The 21,159-nt window shown below is 33.9% G+C and overlaps 1 protein-coding gene across 1 annotated transcript; it reads right to left on the reverse strand.

Moving 5' to 3' along the window:
- Window positions 1-275: 275 nt before the first annotated feature.
- LOC131158489 (probable 2-oxoglutarate-dependent dioxygenase AOP1) lies at window positions 276-2,941 on the reverse strand. Its single transcript, XM_058113357.1, has 3 exons — window positions 2,562-2,941; window positions 1,574-1,901; window positions 276-530 (listed from the first exon to the last, which is right to left on the reverse strand). The coding sequence occupies exons 1-3, from the start codon at window positions 2,939-2,941 to the stop codon at window positions 276-278; spliced, it is 963 nt and encodes a 320-aa protein (XP_057969340.1).
- Window positions 2,942-21,159: the final 18,218 nt, after the last annotated feature.

Consider the following 21,159-nt stretch of genomic DNA (forward strand, 5'->3'; position numbering starts at 1 on the left):
TATATATAACTTTCTTTTCTTCTACGCTAGTAATTAATCCACCTTAATTCATCAATAATTATTATACAGAAAGTGCTCACAAGTTACAAGATAGAAATCTCCAACAGCTTAAAAATTACACACCCACGGTTTATTTATATAAGACCACATACATAGAACACATGCAAAAGTAAATGCACTAACAGGTACAAAGCCATCCACACCCAGCAACTCCAATCCCATATACGAGTAAAGCTTAGTATTTAGACAGGATATGGCTAAATATTAAGCTAGAATTATGCCTCCACTCCACAGTAATCATTGACACATGGTACAGCCTTTCGACTGATATCATGATCTGAAGTGAAGAAATTGAGTAGACCATAATTACTAAACGACTTGAACTTTGCAGGGTGTTCATCGTCAACTAGCTCTTTTGGTATTTCTATTGTACCATTGTGGAATGAAAATAACCCAACTGAGTATCTTGTTTCATTCCCACTTATGATGACTTGGTGTTGAGGAGAATGTATTCTGCCATTGCTCCATGCCTGTGCCAAGCAAAAGAATCATCTTTGTGAACCTTTATAATATCAAACAAAGAAATGCATATGAAAGCAATCATGTTTTTTGAATTTTGGTTTAAGCTAGCTCACATTAATTACTTATTTGAAAACTTATTTCCTTTTTAAAAAAAATTAGTAGTTCAATAAAATCATGCACTCCCTTTCTCGGGAGATAGCTAGCTCAACTGTTTAATCATGGGATATTCATATTTGATGTGCTTGACTCAAAACATTAAAAAAGAAAAATGAAAAATGAACGACAAAGGTTAACCATCATATGTATTCTAGGTCCAATATATACACCTACGACTCTTTTCAATACATATATATATATAGATCTATGACTAAAAAAAAAAATCCTAATTGTTATTATTTGAAAATTTGAGTACGAATGTTTTAAATTAACTATAAAAAAAAATATTTAGCAGTTTTGGTGAAAATTTGTCATGTTAGAAATAAACTTGCATGCAAGTTGTTTTATGTTTATTAAAATAGTACCTACTTGTTTCTATATATTCCTCTTCGAATCACAATTATAAATCTTATTATGTTGTGAAGATACAGTTATGTTTATCAATCTCACCTTCTTCTATTCTTAGAATCAAATATAATAATATGCTAACTAACCACCGTCTTAACTCATGCAGAGATTACTTTTCCTCTTGAAAAATAATAACTGGATCCCACTATGGGACATGTGGATCTGAACTTGTGGATAGATAGAGGACTCCTATGTGGGAAAACTTGTTTGGACAATGTGCCCCATTGTTTCTAATCTGATATAGAAGCCAAAATCATATTGTTAGGAGATCCTTACATTTTCATTTCATTTTCAGCCTTAAAACATCAAATATTTACTACTTTCAACCCATAACTAACACATCATTAAGGAGAGTTGGGGGATGATATTCGCAAAAGAGTTATTTTTTCAATTTATGTTGTTTTTAATAGCCAAATATTTCTAAAATTATTTCATTTTCTTTTGCATTTTTTTCTTAAAACCAATCAATAGGATTGTAGTAACCCACCAAGAGTGCATCACCCGCGAAGACCACGAAGGTTGAAGGGATATCTTCATGATCAAACTCGATCCAGCCACCATCCTTTGTTCTAATCTCCAAACCATTGACTTGATTTTGATGAATTATGGTCACGACACCCTTGTCAGTGTGACAATGTGCGCCAATATTGGACTCATTCCCCTTCGGCACTCTATATTGTATGAGTCGCAGAAGATAATTGGTCGATTCAATAAATTTGTCAAAATATTTGCCTGCCCCATAGCTTTCGAAAATCATCTTCTTGACCAAGCCATCCAATTTCGATGCCAGTTTTGCATAAGTGCACACATTTTCACTAGCAAGAACGATAATAAATAAATAAATAAATAAATAAAGTATATATTAAAAACAAAAAAAGAACAAAAGACTAAAAAAAATGAAAATGCATTGATTACATATAAATCCATTCATCAAGCGTGGTAGAAGAATACAGGTGAGAGGAACTTAAGATATATAAGATTTGTAACTTTTCAAATAATAGTCATAAGTGAGTAAATATGAGAATTTTTGTTTTCAATAATGATGGGAAAATCACATCTCCTAACATGTAATACGTACTTTGGAAAATAGACTCACTAGTAGACCTACCAGCCTACTCTTCTTTACTTAAATGCCATATGAGTTTAAACTTTATTTGAATATTAAGTTTGTATACTAATCTTTGTTAAAATTTGCTGACCTGTTTTGAGATTTTAAAAATTCTATGAATCTCTCTTAAAACATGATTTTCAAGGCACTTAGGTGACCCCAATCAATGATTTTGATCACTCAATAAAATTTTGAAACACTAATGTTTAGTGTTTGACACACATAAAACACCACAACGCCTAGCAATTCACCAACTATTTTTTATTGAGATGTTTCAAGCCGATCTTCCTGTCTGGAGTGAAGATCAAATACTAATAAATTAGTATTCATTCGTTAGTTAATCTAAAATGGTTCCAAGTACTTATACCAGAAACGGTCGTTTCCATTTGGCCACATGAGCTTAGTGAAATCTTGAGTTGCTTCAAGAGTCTGTGCGTGTTCAATCCCCAGGCTCTCGTGGATGTCAGGAAGAGGCGCCTTAGCCCCGAGATAGCCATGCAAAGGCCTCACGTTCGTGTTCAGAGCTTTGGTCTCTCTCGGGAGTTCAAACAACTCCAACAATGATCCAAACAATGCCTTGTCAAACTCCGGCGATACATCAGGATACACGGCCACGAAGCAGCCGTACTCCTCCAGCGCTCGCCGGACGTCGTCGCTGGTCGAGGCCCAAGAACGTTTCAAATTTTCCGGCGAGAAATCAATCACCGGCAGCTTGCGCTTTGGCTGTGCTGTTTGGTCAGAACCCATGATTAATAATTTTATCCTTTTTTTTTTTTTTTTGTTTTTGGCTGGAGTGGCTAGCTTGGAGCGTGGTAGGGTTATGCTGGTGATGATACTTGTAATCTTAAGCTTCTTATATAGTCCTCCGAATGACGCAATTGCATGCGTCTGGCAAACGGTAGAAAATTTTAAAAAGTGCAGGGTGATATACAGACTGATAGGGAGATATTAGATTCAGTATTTTTAATTTTAATTTCTTGCACTAGAGGGATAATGAATATAATATGTTGTTGGCCCACAAACCACCTCATGGGCCTTTGGCCCAGTGGTCCATGGCATTAACCCCCACATCATGATTGATTTATTTTTATTTTTAATATTCACTAAATATGACAAAATGAATAAAATTGCATCAATCAAAATCAAAATCAATCGGCCTAGAGTGACCCGTATTGATCCGATTAGCATTGTTAAATGATTAATTGTATATGGATTGCAGTTTATTCATCTAATTATTTAATTTGAATATATAATATGTCACAAATTGTTTGATTCGATCCAATTTACCAAATTTATGGCCAACGCTATAAAACAAATCAAATCACTTTATCATATTTAAGATAAAAATATGTCCATGATAATTAAAATTGTTAAGGAAAAAATTATTATTCAATTTTTTTTGAAAATTAAATATTTTTTAAATTTTTATATATTTAAAATTTGATGGGAAATTACATTGTTATTATGATTTTTTTTTTATCACTTTTTGAGAATTATACATTTAAGAATAGTTATGTTTGCAATTTAGGTTTTAATTTGTTAGATGTTATGCATTTACAACTTTAGTTAGAAGAATAATAAATATTTAATAATTTTTTAAATTATATTAAATTAAAAAATATTTTAAAAATAATAGATTATCCGCCAATCACCATAAATTATTCAATCTAAACTCACACTTAATTAAATTGAATATAAATTATAATTTATTTTCTCGATAATCTACTTAACTGACGATACATTATCTAATCTGATATGCTAAGTCAACAATTGACTTTTATTTGGGTGGTAACCATTTTTTTTTTTTTTTTTTGGATTACGCACCGGATATTCACGCGTGCGTTTTATAGTCCACGTGACTAATACATATACATGTTTTTGTATCTAACTCATAATGGAATGGTATATTTAAGATATAAATGCCAAAGCAGTTAATTATTTCTTAGACCAATTTTTGGGTTTCCTGTAACCATTAATAAATAGAAAACTAAAGCCTTGTATCAATTAAAATATAGGTGTGAGTGGAAAGTGGCCTTACAAGGCTTTCTAATTATATAGTCCTTGAAAGCTAAAAGCCTACAATCAAGTGATTAAATTCAATAAAATTAGGACTAGATGTGGAACACCTATAATCAAACACTATAGAGCATTTATTAAACTTTTAGCTTACTTTAATCTTACCTTAAAATTTGAATATGACTATTTTATCATGATCAATGCTTTAAGGTTCCATTTGGAACTCAGAAAGTATTAGGAAAAGGAAAAAAATATGAAGTAATTCACATTTTCATGTTTGGTTATCAAGAAAAATGGGAAAGAATATAAAAAATATATCAGATCTATGAATAAAATTTTGATTTTATATATCATTGATATTTAGTTTTTCTAATTTTTTGTCATGTTAAAACGAAATATAATTTTTTATATAGTATTTTATATAGAAGGAAAATATAAGAGAAAAAAAGTTTCCACCTTATTTTCCTTTCCATTCGTTTCTACAAACAAAATCCATGATCAAAATGGAATCAAATTAAATAGTGTCCTAGCATTCCTTTGCCATGAAACTAAAGATGTAATCCCAAAAGAGAGGTGAATTGGGTATTTAAAAATTATTAAGCATAATTTTGATTTATTTTAAATTATTTAAATTAAACCAATCACAACCTCACACCAATATCAAATACAATCAACTAATTAGTGACCGTACTATACCAATCAACAATCCAAGATATATATATATATATGAGAAACTGAAAATATAATCCAAATTTTTACCTTCAGCAATTTCAGTAATTAGCTAGTTCAATATTCAAAATTGAATTTCAGCAACAACCAAATATTCTTCTTAAGGCCAAATTTCAATAATCTAAATTAGATAAGTTAGATGATTATGCTTTGAACAATTTGAACAACCAAAATAGCTTTGACCTCAACCAACCACAAACAAATTCAAGTATTAGTACTAGTGTGAATTTTTAGCAAGAAATATAAACCATACTGTTGACTTTATTGTAATCCTAAAAGGGGGTGAATTGGATATTTAAAAATTTCTTTCCTATGTCAACTAACCACCAGAAGTATTTCACAAACCTAGGGTCAATTTAGAACATGTAAGAAGCAAGCCAATAAATTCAACTGTAATTAATTTGCTCTAAATAAATCAAATAACCACACACAATATAGTAAAGCAAATAAAATAAGGATAACACTAAATGTGTTATCGAGGTTCGGAAAAAGTGCCTACGTCCCTGCCTCTAACTCGCAAGCCCGAGGATTCCATTAGAGCTCACTTAACGGGTGGAGTGGTACCTGACAAAGTTGTTTCTTGTTTCTAGATGAGTCAAGGTTGTTGGATTGTCGTGCCAAGTGAGGGGATATCGTTTGGAGAGGCAGGCTCTAGCCTAATCAAAGGAGTGTGATAAACGGTGTTATTTTGCCAGGTAAAGGAACTGACCTAGTGAATCCTTTGGTGGTTTGCCAAAGGCGAGGACGTAGGCTAGGTATAAGGCGAACCTAATAAAACCTTATGTTCCTCTCTCTCTTCCCTACTCTTTAATTTTCAGCATACTTTACAAATTGCGTGGATGCTTTATAATTTTTGAATTCTGAGTGTTTGGTTATTAAATAGACTGTAAGATAATTTGTTTTTGTTTGATCAGCACTGATTGCAGAAATCGAAAGGGATTATGTTGGTTGATCATCATAAACTTATTAAACTGAAGCTTTATTTAAAAGCTGAACCTTGGGAAGAAGTGCGATTTTGAATTTCAACAAGGCTTATCCAAATTCAACAAGTATTGCATGTTACTATAGAGCTATTGTCACAAAAATCAAGTGCTTGGTTATTTTGTATTGATTGTGGTTGATTTGGATTGATTATTTTGCAAGTACTTTGTGATTGTGTTTGGGTTGTGTTTATTATTGTAATATAAAAACTTTTAAAAAGAACACAAATCTTTTAAAACCCAATTCACCCCCCTATTGGAAACTATATCCTATTTTCAGATATGTTTTGTGGAAAAGTGTGCCGGTTAACTATCGTAGGCTGTGAGTATTTGAAATGAGATATAGGAACGTGAGTTCCAAATTGTTCCAAGTTTTTGAAAATGCCAAGTCGGGATAAAACTAAAGGCCTAGGACAATCGAAGTGTGCCGGTTAACAACTGAAGGCTGAGATATAAGGCATGCTAGAATAATATCGCAAGCAGCGATATCTAGCTGGAGGCCGAGGGTGTGCAATACCACCTATGATTCCGGTTGGTCACCAAAGGGTATGAGTTTGTACCATGTTTGCACGGATTGAACCCTGTGGGGCTTAGGCTACGCCAGGTTACTAGGGGCGCCGTGTCGTGTGGTCGTCTTAGGCCGAAGAGTGTGATGACACTAGACCAAGATGTTTTGTGAGATGTATACTGGAACTATTTAGAGAAAATACTAGAATTGTGAAATGTTTACGTTTTACTGTTGAAATAACACTCATGTTCCACACACTGATATAACCAGTTTCTCTCTTACTGAGAGGTGTCTCACCCCTATCATACAAATGTTTTTTAGGACTCTCGAGTAGCCGACACTAGTGTCATAGCGGTTCAAGAGCGTGGTGGTTGGTTAGCATTGTCTAGGTACTTGTGTAAGTACTAAACCGTGGATTGAGTGTCATTTTGGGTTATGTGCATACCTGGGGACTATGTTTTGTATTATGGGACTAGATCCTATTTTGTATAGACTCAGGTATGGTTTTATGAATGTATTAGGTAGAATTTTCTGCTACGTATATATGTTGTGTATATGATGATGGATAGGGTATACGTGAACCCTACGGGGTTGGACCCTTATATTGTGTAGTATCATGGATATTGTATGATACAAGGACAGGTTAGGGCCCTGGGTCTCATTTTCGAGTTCGGGGTGTGACAACTGTGCATGAGTTAAAACAAATTTGGGAATTGTTGAAAGCTGAGATTGATTTGAGGAAACTGAGATTGAATTAAGATCACTTGTGAATCTCATGAATGATTTAACTTTCATTGTAAATCGAACGCTGTTGATATTATGAATTCTAAATTGATTTAAATCGGCTGAGATCGTTTTAATTGAGTTGAATAATTGTTTAAATACAAGAAGAGTACTTTCTAGTTAAATTGTTAGGATTGATTGATATTGTAATATTCATTGTCTAAATACAATATCAATATTTGTATATATTGTCAACTATTTAAATCAGTTAAGCCTTGTGTTTTAATTAAATATATATTTATGATTGTTCATTAGTATAGTCGATCACTGATTAGATATTTGTGGTGATCGAGACTACACCATTACTTTCAGATCATCGTTGTGGGAGAGAGTCAAGAAAAATTGGCCTTAATGTATTAATTTGCAATTGGAAAAAAAGTGTTTGGATTGTATCCCTTGATGTATTTTTATCCTATTTGGAAATGTTGTATCTCTACCGTTGGGGCCTAATTAATGAAAATAGGTGTTTTGATGTTTAAAAATTTTAGCAATGATATGAACTTTTTTGGATCATATAGGCATTCCTTTTAGGATCGTTGTCATAATTCTAAGGCTTTGGTCAGCAAAAGAGAAAGTCATTGTTGTGATATGTGGCTCATATATTTAATGGGATGCATGTACAATGAGAGGACATAGTGTAAAAATTATAGTGCTGAGGAGCAGTAAGGAAACTATCGATGGTTTGGCTATGATCGTCGACGATTTGGCACCTGAATTCAAACAATTTATGTCCAAAACCAATTCAATAAATTCTACTAAGGCAAGTATTTTGTTGTTTTTTGTAATTAACATGTCAGTAGTTAGGAAGGTTTCAACTAAGGTAAATCAGTCAGGGACTCTGTTGACAAAAGAAGTTGACATGAAGGTTTTAGGTGCTGCCAAAAGTATTCTTGGATTGGAGATTCTCAAGGATAAAGTTACAAGAAGATTGAGATTATCTCGGGGTGACTTTGTAGTCCTAGTTACAAAAAGATTGGTTTTATCTCAGGGCGGATGTATGGACAAAACTACATGGAGATTGTGGTTATCTTAAGGTGGTTTTGGGGATCAGGTGTTGGTGATGTTTAGCATGGTTAGTGTTAAACCGGTCATCGGTACACCATTGGAGAATCTAAGTAAACAGTCTATTGCTCAGTACTCGAGAATGAACGATGATGTTCGGGTCATGTCAAAGGTTTCCCATGCCAATGCAAATGGGTACTTTGGTGGGCAATAGAGGGTTTTGTTGACTCTACGAGTCCAATCTTGTTTTGATAATGAAAAGTCACTTAATATTCGATCTGTGCATTGAGTTTGTGAACATGACTTACACTAAGCATGCACGGAAAGTTAACAAATCTTGGCAAGATCCATGGAACTCAAAGAGTACGGGAATCAAGATGTAAGAGGCAAAGTTCAAGAATATCTTGGGAAAGGGTATTTAGAACTCATGTACTAACATTTTTATCTGATTTAATTTGAGGCTTATTATAACTTATAATGGTTTTAAGATTCATGCATTTCATGTACATCATTAGGAAACTCTCATGGACCTTGAAATGTTTTCAAAATCATGAAAAATATATTTAATGAAAGATCCAAGAAAAGAAGCCAAGTAGATTTTTAGTTAGAAATAAAAATTTGAGAGAATGGGTAGTTCGGTCGCCTGAACTCAAATCTCAGTAGCCTGAAGAATTTCTTTGGTAGTCTGAAGATTAAGTTTAGTTGCCTGAAGAATTAAATGGAGAAGACAGAACCTGGCCGAGGCTCTTCGGTCGTCTGACCTTGGAACTTCAAGCGCCTGAAGTTGACACTTCAGGAGCCTAAAGTTGAGTTTGGTTGCCTGAACTCGCGGGAAAGCCTAAAAATCAGCTCTTTATTAAAAAGACACGAGAAGTATCTTATTGATCCAATGACTGAGATTAATTCTAAGGGTAATATAATATATATTATGAATATCTAAACCCTAGAACATAAGCTAAGGGACACAACAAGAAAGATGTACTTCTCATTGCAAGATTTGAACCCTAGAGCCAGTTTTCTGCACTTCAATCTTCTTCCATCTTCGTCTGGGAAAATCTCTACTGAAATCAAAAGGGAATTCATTCATCCAACTAAACTTTGATCCAGTATTAAGATTTGATCTGTCAAGTTATTATTTTTTCAAGAACCTCTCATCTCTTTACGTGTTTATCGCTAGAAAGAGGTTTTAATCTTGAGTGTGTATTCATATATAAAAATTGATTTTTAGGAAGATCATGTTTTGAGAAAAACTTGTTAGCTTGGTTGATTGATTTGAAATTCAAGAAGTACATAAACACATATTCATATATATATTGTTCATTGGGTTTCTTATTGAAAAACCTACTTTGATTAAAATATTGGAACTTGAAGGAAAACTTTGTGATTTTTGATTGAGTTGTATTCAAGTCAAATTTTTGTTAAATAGCTCACTTCAAATATACTTGAGCATCTTTACAAAGTGAATCAAGAACCCTAGTGGACTCCAAAGCATTTCAAATATATTTTCACTTGGGAGTTTTGATTAAATACAAATTTGTGTGTTGACACATATCATACATCAAACGATTGTATCGTTTTTCATACATTCTTGAGCTTCAAGTTATATCATATGTTAATGTACTAGGAAATTGAATTGTACTCACAAGCTTTTGTTAGAAGCATTGTTTTGAGTGTTATTTTTAGATTTCATTGTAAACATGGTTCGGGTTGTGAACCGGGTGTAAGGAGGAAGCTGTACCTCTTGTGAGCAGCGGATAAGGAGGGAGCTGTACCTTTTGTAAGCAACGGTTTGTAAGGGAAGCTCCATCCCACTTTAAGGAGCAGGGTTTTTAGTGAATCCTTGAGTGGTTGCTCAAGGCGAGGACATAGGCCAAGTCGGCTGAACCTCGTAAAATCACGTTTGTCTTCTCTCTTCCTTTTACTTTTTATTTTCCGCGTTATATTTAAATTGAGTATATTGCATGCATAGATAGGATTGTCACACTCACACATAATTGAGCAACTAGAGGTAGTTGGTAAACTTATAAGAAGTGTGTAAAAGAAAATTAAGTGAATTATTTTTTTTTAATATCCAATTCACCCCCCCTCTTGGGATTACACCTTAATCAACATTTGGTATCAGACCGGGTTTACTTAGACTTGATAGTTAATTTGTAAAACGATCACATGGAACACATTGGTGTAACTCCATTTGGTGAGGGACACTCATCCACTAGACCCCCCATTTTCTGTGGTGTAAATTACACCTATTGGAAACGTAGGATGAACATATATTTACTGAACGTAGATTGGAAAGTTTGGAAAATTGTGACTAAGGGAAATCACATTCTCATGAAAGTAATTGATAAGATTAATATACTTAAAACTGAAGATGAATATACTGAAGAGGATTGGAAGTTAGTTCAAAGTAATGCCACAACCATGAATATACTTTTCTGTGCACTAGATGTCAATGAATTTAATAGGGTAATGGCATGTAACTCAGTTAAAGAAATTTGGGAAAAATTAGAAGTTACATATGAAGGCACTAAGGAAATAAAGGATAGCAGGATAGACATGCTTACTAGTGAATATGAAGCATTTAAAATGATGGTCGATGAATCCATACAATCCATGTACACTAGATTCACACACATCATTAACTTTTTAAATGCTCTTGGAAAAACTTACCCTTCTTATGAGTTGATCAGGAAAATACTCAGGGGATTACCTCAAGTGTGGGAAGCTAAATCTACAGTAATAGCAGAAGGGAGAAACCTCAAGGAGATGTCGGTGGACGAACTCATTGGCTCACTTATCACCTATGAGCTGGTGATAAACGAGAGGAAAAATGAACAAAGCAAAGCTAAGAAGGTCACTACACTTAAGGCATTATCAAGCTACTCAAGTGAAGGAAGTGATTCCGAAATGGATGATGACATGACCTTGCTAACAAAGAAGTTCGGAAAGTTCTTAAAGAAGAACAAAAAGTTCAAAAGAAAATTTTGGAACTCTAAATCAGAAAGAGGAGAGCAAAGTATGAAGAAAAAGAAGAAGGATCCACCTACATGCTACAATTGTTGAGAAGTTGGACACATCAAGCCTGAGTGCCCCAAACTCATGAAAGCTTCAAGGAAAAAGAAGAAGGCGTTGAAAGTCGGCTGGGATACACACAACACTAGTAGTTCAAAATATGAATCTAGCGACGACGAGATTGCCAATCTGTGTCTAATGGCACATGATGACTTTGAGGTACTATCATCTCATTCATCATCTTTATACTACTCTAGTGAATCTAAAAATGAAAATGATATGATGTCATATGATGAACTGAAACAAGAATACCTATACACTATTAAAATACTTGAGAAGAAAACAAAGAAAATTTCTAAGTTAAGAAGCCAAGTCAAAGAACTTTCAAATCTTATTGAACACCAAAATGAATCCCATGCATCTTCCATGAAGGATAAAGAGCTGAAAATTGAGGAATTAGAAAAGGACTTGAAAGACAAATTTGAAATTATTTGTAAATTTACTAAAGGACAAAACAACTTTGAAAAGCTCTTAGGATCTCAAAGAAATTCTCTAGAAAAAGAAGGGCTTGGTTTTAATGGTAAAGAAAATATAAGGAAAAGACAACTTTACATGGGGTATTTCACAAAAGAATCAAATTCATTTGTTCCAACTAAGAATCATTATAGATATACTACATGCTTCAAATGTAGAAGGTTGGGTCACATACAATTTGAATGCCCTTTCAAAAGCAAAGATGTAAAAATTAGGAAAGTATGGAAGATTAAAGGTGAATCTAGCACTAACCCTCTTGGACCCAAGACAATCTGGGTACCAAAGCTAGTTGTTTAATTGTATCTTGCAGATTTGCTTAAGAACCACTTCTTCAAAAGATAGATGGTATATGGACAGCGGATGCTCACATCACATGACCGGAGACAAATCAAAATTCACATCCTTCACACTCAAGGATGAAGGGTTTGTTACTTTTGGAGATAATGCTAAGGGAAGGATCACAGGTGTCGGGAAAGTCGGTAATGATTCCTCACTCATTATTGATGATGTTTTATTAGTTGAAGGTCAACAGAACAATTTATTAAGCATAAGTCAACTATGTGATAAAGGGTACAATGTATCATTTGAACATGATAAGTGCATAGTTGAACACAAAACTGATAATAAGATACTATTCATTGCTAAGCGACATGAAAACATATACACCACAAGTTTTGATAACCTAACTTCACAAAGTGTAACATGCTTATCAGCTATGAATGAAATAAATTGGATTTGGCATAGGAGACTAGGACACGCAAACATGGATTTAATTTCAAAATTAGTTAAGAAAGAATTGGTTAAGGGACTGCCCAAGACAAAATTTGTGAAAGATAAAATTTGTGATACATGCCAACTAGGAAAATAAGCAAGAACAAGCTTTAAGAAGAAGAAAGAGATCTCCACTACTAGGCCACTTCAAATGCTGCACTTAGACTTATTTGGACCGAACCAAATTCAGAGTTTAGGAGGAAAATCATACGCTTTTGTCATACTTGATGGCTTCTCAAGATACACATGGGTACTATTCTTAGGTCATAAAGATAAAGCATGTGAAAATTTTATTAATCTATGCAAGAGAGTACAAAATGAAAAGGGAAACACAATTACCAAAATTCGAAGTGATAGGGGTAGAGAGTTTAAAAATCAAGGCATGGAAGACTATTGCAACTCATTAGGAATTATCCATAATTTTTCAGCTCCTAGAACACCACAATAAAATGGCGTAGTTGAAAGAAAGAATATATCTATACAAGAAATGGCCAGAACTATGCTTAACGAACGTAGATTACCCAAATACTTCTGGGCCGAGGCAGTGAATACTGCCTGCTATGTACTAAATAGAGTTCTAATTAGACCATCACTTAATAAGACTCCTTACGAGTTATGGAATGGCCATAGACCAAACATATCATATTTTCATGTTTTTGGCTGTAAGTATTTTGTGCTTCGAGACAATGAGCATTTAGGAAAATTCGATGTAAAATCTGATGGAGGTATCTTCCTAGGGTATGCCTTAGATAGTAAAACTTTTAGAATGTATAATAAATGAACATTGACGGTCATAGAATCTATTCATGTAGTGTTTGATGAGACAAATCCCTTCTCCAAAAGAATTGATGAAGATGAACCTAAATTAAACAAGGAACTAAAAGAACTATCAATTGAGAATGATTCAGAAAAGAAAATTGAACTTAGAGAACCATCCATTGAAATTGAAGAAACTACAACTGAGGTAAATGCACCACCCAGAGAATGGAAATACATAAAGAATCATCCCATAGATCAAATAATAGGTGAACCACAACGAGGAGTATCCACTCGCTCCTCTTTTAGGAACATGATGAGTCATTGTGCATTTTTATCACAAGAAGAACCTAAGAATGTGAGTGAAGATATAGAGGATGAATCTTGGGTGCTATCCATGTAAGAGGAATTAAATCAATTTGAAAGAAATAGAGTATGAACTTTAGTTCCCAGACTAGAGGATAAGTCAATCATAGGGACCAAATGGATATATAAGAATAAGAAAGATGAAAATGGAATAGTTGTGAGAAATAAGGCTAGATTAGTAGCTCAGGGATATAACCAAGAAGAAGGTATAGATTTTGAAAAAACATTTGCCCCTGTAGCTAGGATGGAAGCCATACGAATGTTATTAGCATATGCAGCTTTTAAGGATTTCAAGCTATATCAAATGGACGTGAAAAATGCATTTTTAAATGGCTACATAAATGAGGAAGTGTATGTAGAACAACCCCCTGGGTTTGAAAACCACAAGAACTCTGATCATGTTTATAAACTAACAAAGGCCTTGTACGGTTTAAAGCAAGCTCCTAGAGCTTGGTATGAAAGGCTAGGAGGATTTCTGTTAGAAAATGGATTTATAAGAGGAAAGATAGATACAACTCTGTTCATAAAGACTAAGGAGGATGATATTCTCCTAGTGCAAGTATATGTAGATGACATCATCTTTGGCGCTACCAATAAAGAATTGTGTAATGAATTTGCCAATATACAATGCAAAATGAATTTGAGATGAGCATGATGGGTGAATTAAATTTCTTCCTAGGACTTTAGATTAAACAAGAAAATCATGGAATTTTCATAAATCAATCAAAGTATATTAGAGACCTACTCAAAAAATTTAAAATGGAAGACGTAAAAATATTAGGTACACCTATGAGCACTTCATTGAAATTAGATAAAGATGAACGAGGTATACCAGTAGATGTCAAACTATATCATGGAATGATAGGTAGCTTGTTATACCTTATTGCCAGTAGACCAGATATAATGTTTAGCGTACGTTTGTGCGCAAGATTTCAGTCTGCTCCGAAAGAGTCTCACTTGCTAGTTGTTAAACGTATACTTAGATATTTGATAGGAACCGTGGACATTGAGTTATGGTATCCTAAGCACACATCATTTGAGATTTTTAGTTATTCAGATGCTGATTATGTAGGTAGTAAAGTGGATAGAAAGAGCACTAGTGGTACTTGTCACTTTTTAGGACACTCCTTGGTCTCTTGGTTTTCCAAGAAACAAAATTCAGTCGCTCTTTCCACAGCTGAAGCTGAATACATAGCGGCAGGTAGTTGTTGTGCTCAAACGCTTTACATGAAGCAACAATTGAAGGATTTTGGATTAAGTAATGAAACAATTCTCATAAGATGCGATAATACGAGTGCAATAAATATCTCAAAGAATCCCATATTACATTCACGAACTAAGCACATAGAAATACAACATCACTTTCTTCGTGACCATGTACAAAAAGGGGATGTAAGACTTGAGTTTGTATGCACAGATGAACAATGGGCCGATATATTCACAAAACCACTTGCAGAGGATAGATTTATCAAATTAGACGTGAATTAGGTCTCATGCATAGTCGAGAGGTTGCTTAGAATCATGATTAAATGATATAATTCTGGGGGAGCAACATCTCTTACGACTTAATCACTTGAACGTGCATATTATTAATATTTGGTATCAACTTTTGGATACATTCAAAACCTTAAGATCTCTAAAGGGAAAAGAACATAAGGTTGCATCTACTCATGCTTTATTTGTTTACACCTTTTTGTTGATGTCAAAAGGGGGAGAAAATCTGGAAAAGCAAAAATAGTAAAATGGAAGCAAAGAGTCTTGGTGGTAAAACTAATTTGCAAAGGGTGAGATATTCAAAGGGAGAAATCTAGCATATTATATTCATTATGAGCATATTTCTTATTTCATTTAGATTCAAGATAAACACTTTGTGTATGAACATGAGCATATTGTCATTCATTGAATATTTGATGCATTAATTGAGGGGGAGCCTTGTTAGGCATAACCTATTATATATATTTTTACTCGTGCATTTGTCATCATAAAAAAGGGAGAGATTGTTGACTCTACGAGTCTAATCTTGTTTTGATAATGACAAATTACTTGATATTTGATCTGTGCATTGAGTTTGTGAATATGACTTACACTAAGCATGCACGGAAAGTTAACAAATCTTGGCAAGATCCATGGAACTCAAAGAGTACGGGAATCAAGATGCAAGAGGCAAAGTTCAAGAATATCTTGGGAAAGGGCATTTAGAACTCATGCATTAACATTTTCATATGATTTAATTTGAGGCTCATTATAACTTAGAATGGTTTTAGGATTCATGCATTTCATGTACATCATTAGGAAACTCTTATGGAACTTGAAATGTTTTCAAAATCATGAAAAATATATTTTATGAAAGATCCAAGAAAAGAAGCAAAGTAGATTTTTAGTTAGAAATAAAAATTTGAGAGAATGGGTAGTTCGGTCGCCTGAACTCAAACCTCAGTAGCCTAAAGAATTTTTTCGGTTGCCTGAAGGTTAAGTTCAGTCGCCTAAAGAATTAAATGGAGAAGAAAGAACCTGGCCGAGGCTCTTCGGTCACCTGACCTTGGAACCTCAGGCGCCTGAAGTTGACACTTCAGGAGCCTGAAGTCAAGTTTGGTTGCCTGAACTCACGGGAAAGCCTAAAAATCAGCTCTTTATTAAAAAGACACGCGAAGTATCTTATTGATCCAACGACTGAGATTAATTCTAAGGGTAATATAATATATATTATGAATATCTAAACCCTAGAACATAAGCTAAGGGACACAACAAGAAAGATATACTTCTCATTGCAAGATTTGAACCCTAGAGCCGGTTTTCTGCACTTCAATCTTCTTCCATCTTCGTTTGAAAAAATCTCTACTAAAATCAAAAGGGCATTCATTCATCAAACTAAACTTTGATCCGGTATTAAGGTTTGATCTGTCAAGTTATTATTTTTTCAAGAACCTCTCATCTCTTTACGTGTTTATCGTTAGAAAGAAGTTTTGATCTTGAGTGTGTATTCACATATAAAAACTGATTTTCAGGAAGATCATGTTTTGAGAAAAACTTGTTAGCTTGGTTGATTGATTTGAAATTCAAGAAGTACATAAACACATATTCATATATATTGTTCATTGGGTTTCTTATTGAAAAACCTACTTTGATTAAAATATTGGAACTTGAAGGAAAACTTTGTGATTTTTGATTGAGTTGTATTCAAGTCAAATTTTTGTTAAATAGCTCACTTCAAATATACTTGAGCATCTTTACAAAGTGAATCAAGAACCCTAGTGGACTCCAAAGCATTCCAAATATATTTTCACTTGGGAGTTTTGATTAAATACAAATTTGTGTGTTGACACATATCATACATCAAACGATTGTATCGTTTTTCATACATTCTTGAGTTTCAAGTTATATCATATGTTAATGCACTAGAAAATTGAATTGTACTACCAAGATTTTGTTAAAAGCATTGTTTTGAGTGTTATTTTTAGATTTCATTGTAAACACTGTTCGGGTTGTGAACCGGGTGTGAGGAGGAAACTGTACCTCTTGTGAGCAGTGGATAAGGAGGGAGCTGTACCTCTTGTAAGCAGCGGTTTGTAAGGGAAGCTTCGTACCACTTTAAAGAGCAGAGTTTTTAGTGAATCATTGAGTGGTTGCTCAAGGCGAGGACGTGGGCCAAGTCGGCTGAACCTCATAAAATCGCGTTTGTCTTTTCTCTTCCTTTTACTTTTTATTTTTCACATTATATTTAAATTGAGTATATTGCATGCATAGATAGGATTGCCACACTCACACATAATTGAGCAACTAGAAGTAGTTGGTAAACTTATAAGAAGTGTGTAAAATAAAATTAAGTGAATTATTATTTTTTAATATCCAATTCACCCCCCTTCTTGGGATTACACCTTAATCAATAGGTTCCATCAGCTATGAGGTTCGCAGATGGAGGCTACATAAGAGACTTGGAATACATGGGGCTTGCAATGGAATATGTTAAGGGAAGGGCTAATTGTTGGGAGTTGAGGATACAGTCTCAGGGTGCATTGGTAACAACTAGATCATAGTTCTTTGCACAGGCAGAGGCTGCCAAGGTAGCATTTTGGTTCAGAGGTTCGTTCAAGGAGCTGAGTGTTTAGTTACGTCTCCAAGTGTTAGAAGGGAGTTAGGTCCCAATCTATTAGCTCGGGTGGAGCAGCAAGGGATTACACTTTCGGAGTTCTCTTAAGTGGCGAACATTCGCCAAGGTGGAGATTGTTGGGGATGTGGCTCATATTCTGAGCGGAACACATGTACAAGGGAAAGCACCGTGAAGCGAGGGACCAAAAGAGAGATGCAGGGTGTAGTCATAGAGGGCAAATCGTCGACGGTTTGGGGTGTAACCGTCAATGATTTTCTGTAGTTGCTGCTAGGGGTTTCTTTCTATTCCAAATTATAGAAGGTTTCAGTCGATGCAAGTAACAGATTTTCGAATCGAAGAACAGTAGATTGGGCTAATCGGAGGGATTTCCTTCGGGAAATTACTTTAGAAGTGTTTTAGATCAATTATAGGTCTTTTGCATGCATTAGATTGTCATATAATGATTATTATGTAACCATAGATAAGATTGGGCTTGTATTCTTCCTTGTTCATAGTGAAAACAATCGCTGCTCCTGTGGACGTCGGCAAATTACCGAACCATGCGTGTAAATTCTTGTGTCTTTTTATTGTTGCTTTCATTGATTCTCATTGTTGAGTGATTGTTAGGTATGTATAGTTCATCATCAAGTTCTTGCATTAGTTGTTTGTTTGATTCGTGAGTGAGTGAGAGTGTGCTTCTGCTGCGTATCGGCGAAAATCAACAAGTGGTTTCAGGTTCTAGTTGCTTTTGTCGCAACAATTGGTATCTGAATTGTGTACTTGTTGGTGGGAATCGAATCACAACAATAATTGAATGATTGCATTAGTTGTTTGTTTGATTTGTGAGTCTATGAGAGTGTGCATCTGCTGTGCATCCTCAAACATCAGCAAGTGGTTTTAGGTTCTAGTTGCTTGTCATAGCAATTGGTACCTGAACCGAGTGTTTTTTTGTGGGAATCGAATCACAACACAGTCTACAAATACCCACATTGGAAGCAAAAAAGAAATGAGAATTTATGCTTAATTTGTTGATAAGATCTTTGGAAAATTATTGTCAATTATACTTAAATAATTTATCTCCTATTTTGGGTGTCATATATAGGCCAACAATTAATGGCATTCATGCTAATTAAATACTAGTATCAAAACAAGTGTTTTATCCAAGATTTTCCTAAAAGTGATTGCAAATGACATCCATGCTAAGTATGTTTTTTGCTGAAGGGTCATCTACAAATGGATCATTACTTTTAGTGGCACTAACCACATACAATGGAAAAAAAAAAATAAAAAACAAAAGGAACTTATGGTCAACTTGTTGATATGATCTTTGGAAAATTAGTATTAATTGTCTTTAAAGTCCTATTAAATTTGTGAATGAGATTAGTGTTTTTAAAATTGAGAATGAATGAGATGATCTAGATGATAGAAAAATGTAAACATAATGCTAAAGTTATGAATGTTGTGTAACATTCTTTTGATCTTAATCAATTTAATCATGTGTGTGCATATATGTGAATCCACACACACAAAAAAAAAAAAAAAAAAAGAAAAGAAGGAAAGAAAGTAGAAGTGACATATGAAGTTACTAATCAAGTAAAAGGAATTTAAAATTGAAATTTGTTTATACATGAGCACAAAATTAATATTCTGCATGAAAAGGAATGACTGAGAGCTTCTCAAAACGTATTCTAGATTTATGGGCATTATCAAGACTTAATGAAACTATTGCGTAAACGTTATATTAATTGTGACTTTGTTAGAAAGATTGATTCATAGATCTTTGCCACTAAGGAGAGGTCAATATTTTTTGCTTGCTTTGATATTGGATAATTGGGACTCCAATGAAAGAGCATGATTATGGATGAAAGTTCCTGAGGCAAAGGAATTAGCTTTTTATTCATTTGGAATATCATGATATATCTTTTTGCAAATACAGTAATAAATTTGAGTTTAAAGAACAATCATGCCCTTCAATATCTTCAAGTTAATTATGTTAATAGTGGTTCATCTCCAGTCTCCAAAAGATATGACTAGGGTTTGATTCCTCCAAAGAGAAGGAAATGCAATTAGGTTCTTTCGGGTTGGAGTGGGGAGGGAAAGGAGGTAGACACGGAAGGGCTAAAGAAATGGGGATAAGATTGATTATATGGAAGCACTTAGGAAATGGAGGAGATATGGAGCTCCCATAAGTCAAATTGGATAATGTGTAACGCTCCAACTTGGGTCTGTCAGGGAGTACTGCGTCTCTCCTCCTCCACCTAGACTAGACAACAAGAGGGGCAGGCCTTATTGGACTAATGACTCGCCCCACAAACTAACACGTGTCTTTTTCCGTGTATTTTGTCCTTACTCATACACTTCTTGAGAAAACTTCCCAAAAGGTCATCCTTCAAGCCAAGCACGCTTAACCGTGGAGTTCTTATGAGAAGACTCCCAAAAATAAAGGTGCACCTTGTTGATATGGGTAGTAACATCTAATCTTTGTAAGCCTTTCTTCCACGAAATATCACATAATGCTAATACAGTTCAAAAAGGCTACCTAAAGCGTGGACCTTCCCCAATTTTAGAGGCAATATAAACACTATCATTTGCTATCAAAAGGATCTTCAATGACCACAAATCAGTCGACACTAATCATGTTTTGAATCCTAGCGAACCTTTACTAGTGGACTTGTTCCCTATAGAAAAACAATTTCAATACTTCGGCTGATTTCACCTCTATTTTCCCACTCCAATAGTTGTGATTTTGATCAAGAGGCAGTAATTTTAACCCCAAGTTTATGCATTCCCTCCTTGTATATATATTTCCTTCTTAGGAATATGTTCTAGCTTACCTTTAAAAAAAAAAAAAAAATATTGATTGTATTATTGCCCCTAGAATCACTTGTAGATGGCAATCCGTGCAAATAAAAATAAATAAATGAACAATCTTATCAAAATTGATTAATAAATTTGTTAACAGATCACATCTAAGAACAAAAAAAGGTGAGAAATATAGTACAGCAAAATTTTTTTCCCTGCTACGAATATATATATATATATATATATATATATATATATATATATATATATATCTCCAATTCAAAACTCTAGTCTTGCAATTGTCACAATATTTTAAAATAGACATGACTTTGCTAGATGACTGAGCCATATGATTAAAAAAAAAAAAACCTTCACCTAAATTGTACCTTTGTTTTTTGAAAAATTATTAGGTACATTTGGTTTATACATTAGAACAAAAAAGATTTACTAATATACAAAAAAATTATTTATAACTGTCAAATTTAATATACACTCTGTACTTAATATATATCATTACTATTTAAAAAAAAAAAATATTTTGTTGACATATTGCCTATCTTTACTTTTTTCGCATTAAACATGGACAATTATTCAATAGCACATAACAGCATAAGATTAA

The sequence above is a fragment of the Malania oleifera genome, chromosome 6 (genome assembly GCF_029873635.1).
Source record: "Malania oleifera isolate guangnan ecotype guangnan chromosome 6, ASM2987363v1, whole genome shotgun sequence".
In the NCBI taxonomy this organism is placed as follows: Eukaryota; Viridiplantae; Streptophyta; class Magnoliopsida; order Santalales; family Ximeniaceae; genus Malania; species Malania oleifera.

Coding starts and splice junctions, on each gene's coding strand:
- LOC131158489 (XM_058113357.1), bottom strand. CDS start 2,941: ATGGGTTCTGACCAAACAGCACAGCCAAAGCGCAAGCTGCCGGTGATT. Junction 1,902..2,561: donor AATGGAAACGACCGTTTCTG/GTATAAGTACTT, acceptor CGTTCTTGCTAG/TGAAAATGTGTGCACTTATG. Junction 531..1,573: donor TCGCGGGTGATGCACTCTTG/GTGGGTTACTAC, acceptor TGCTTGGCACAG/GCATGGAGCAATGGCAGAAT.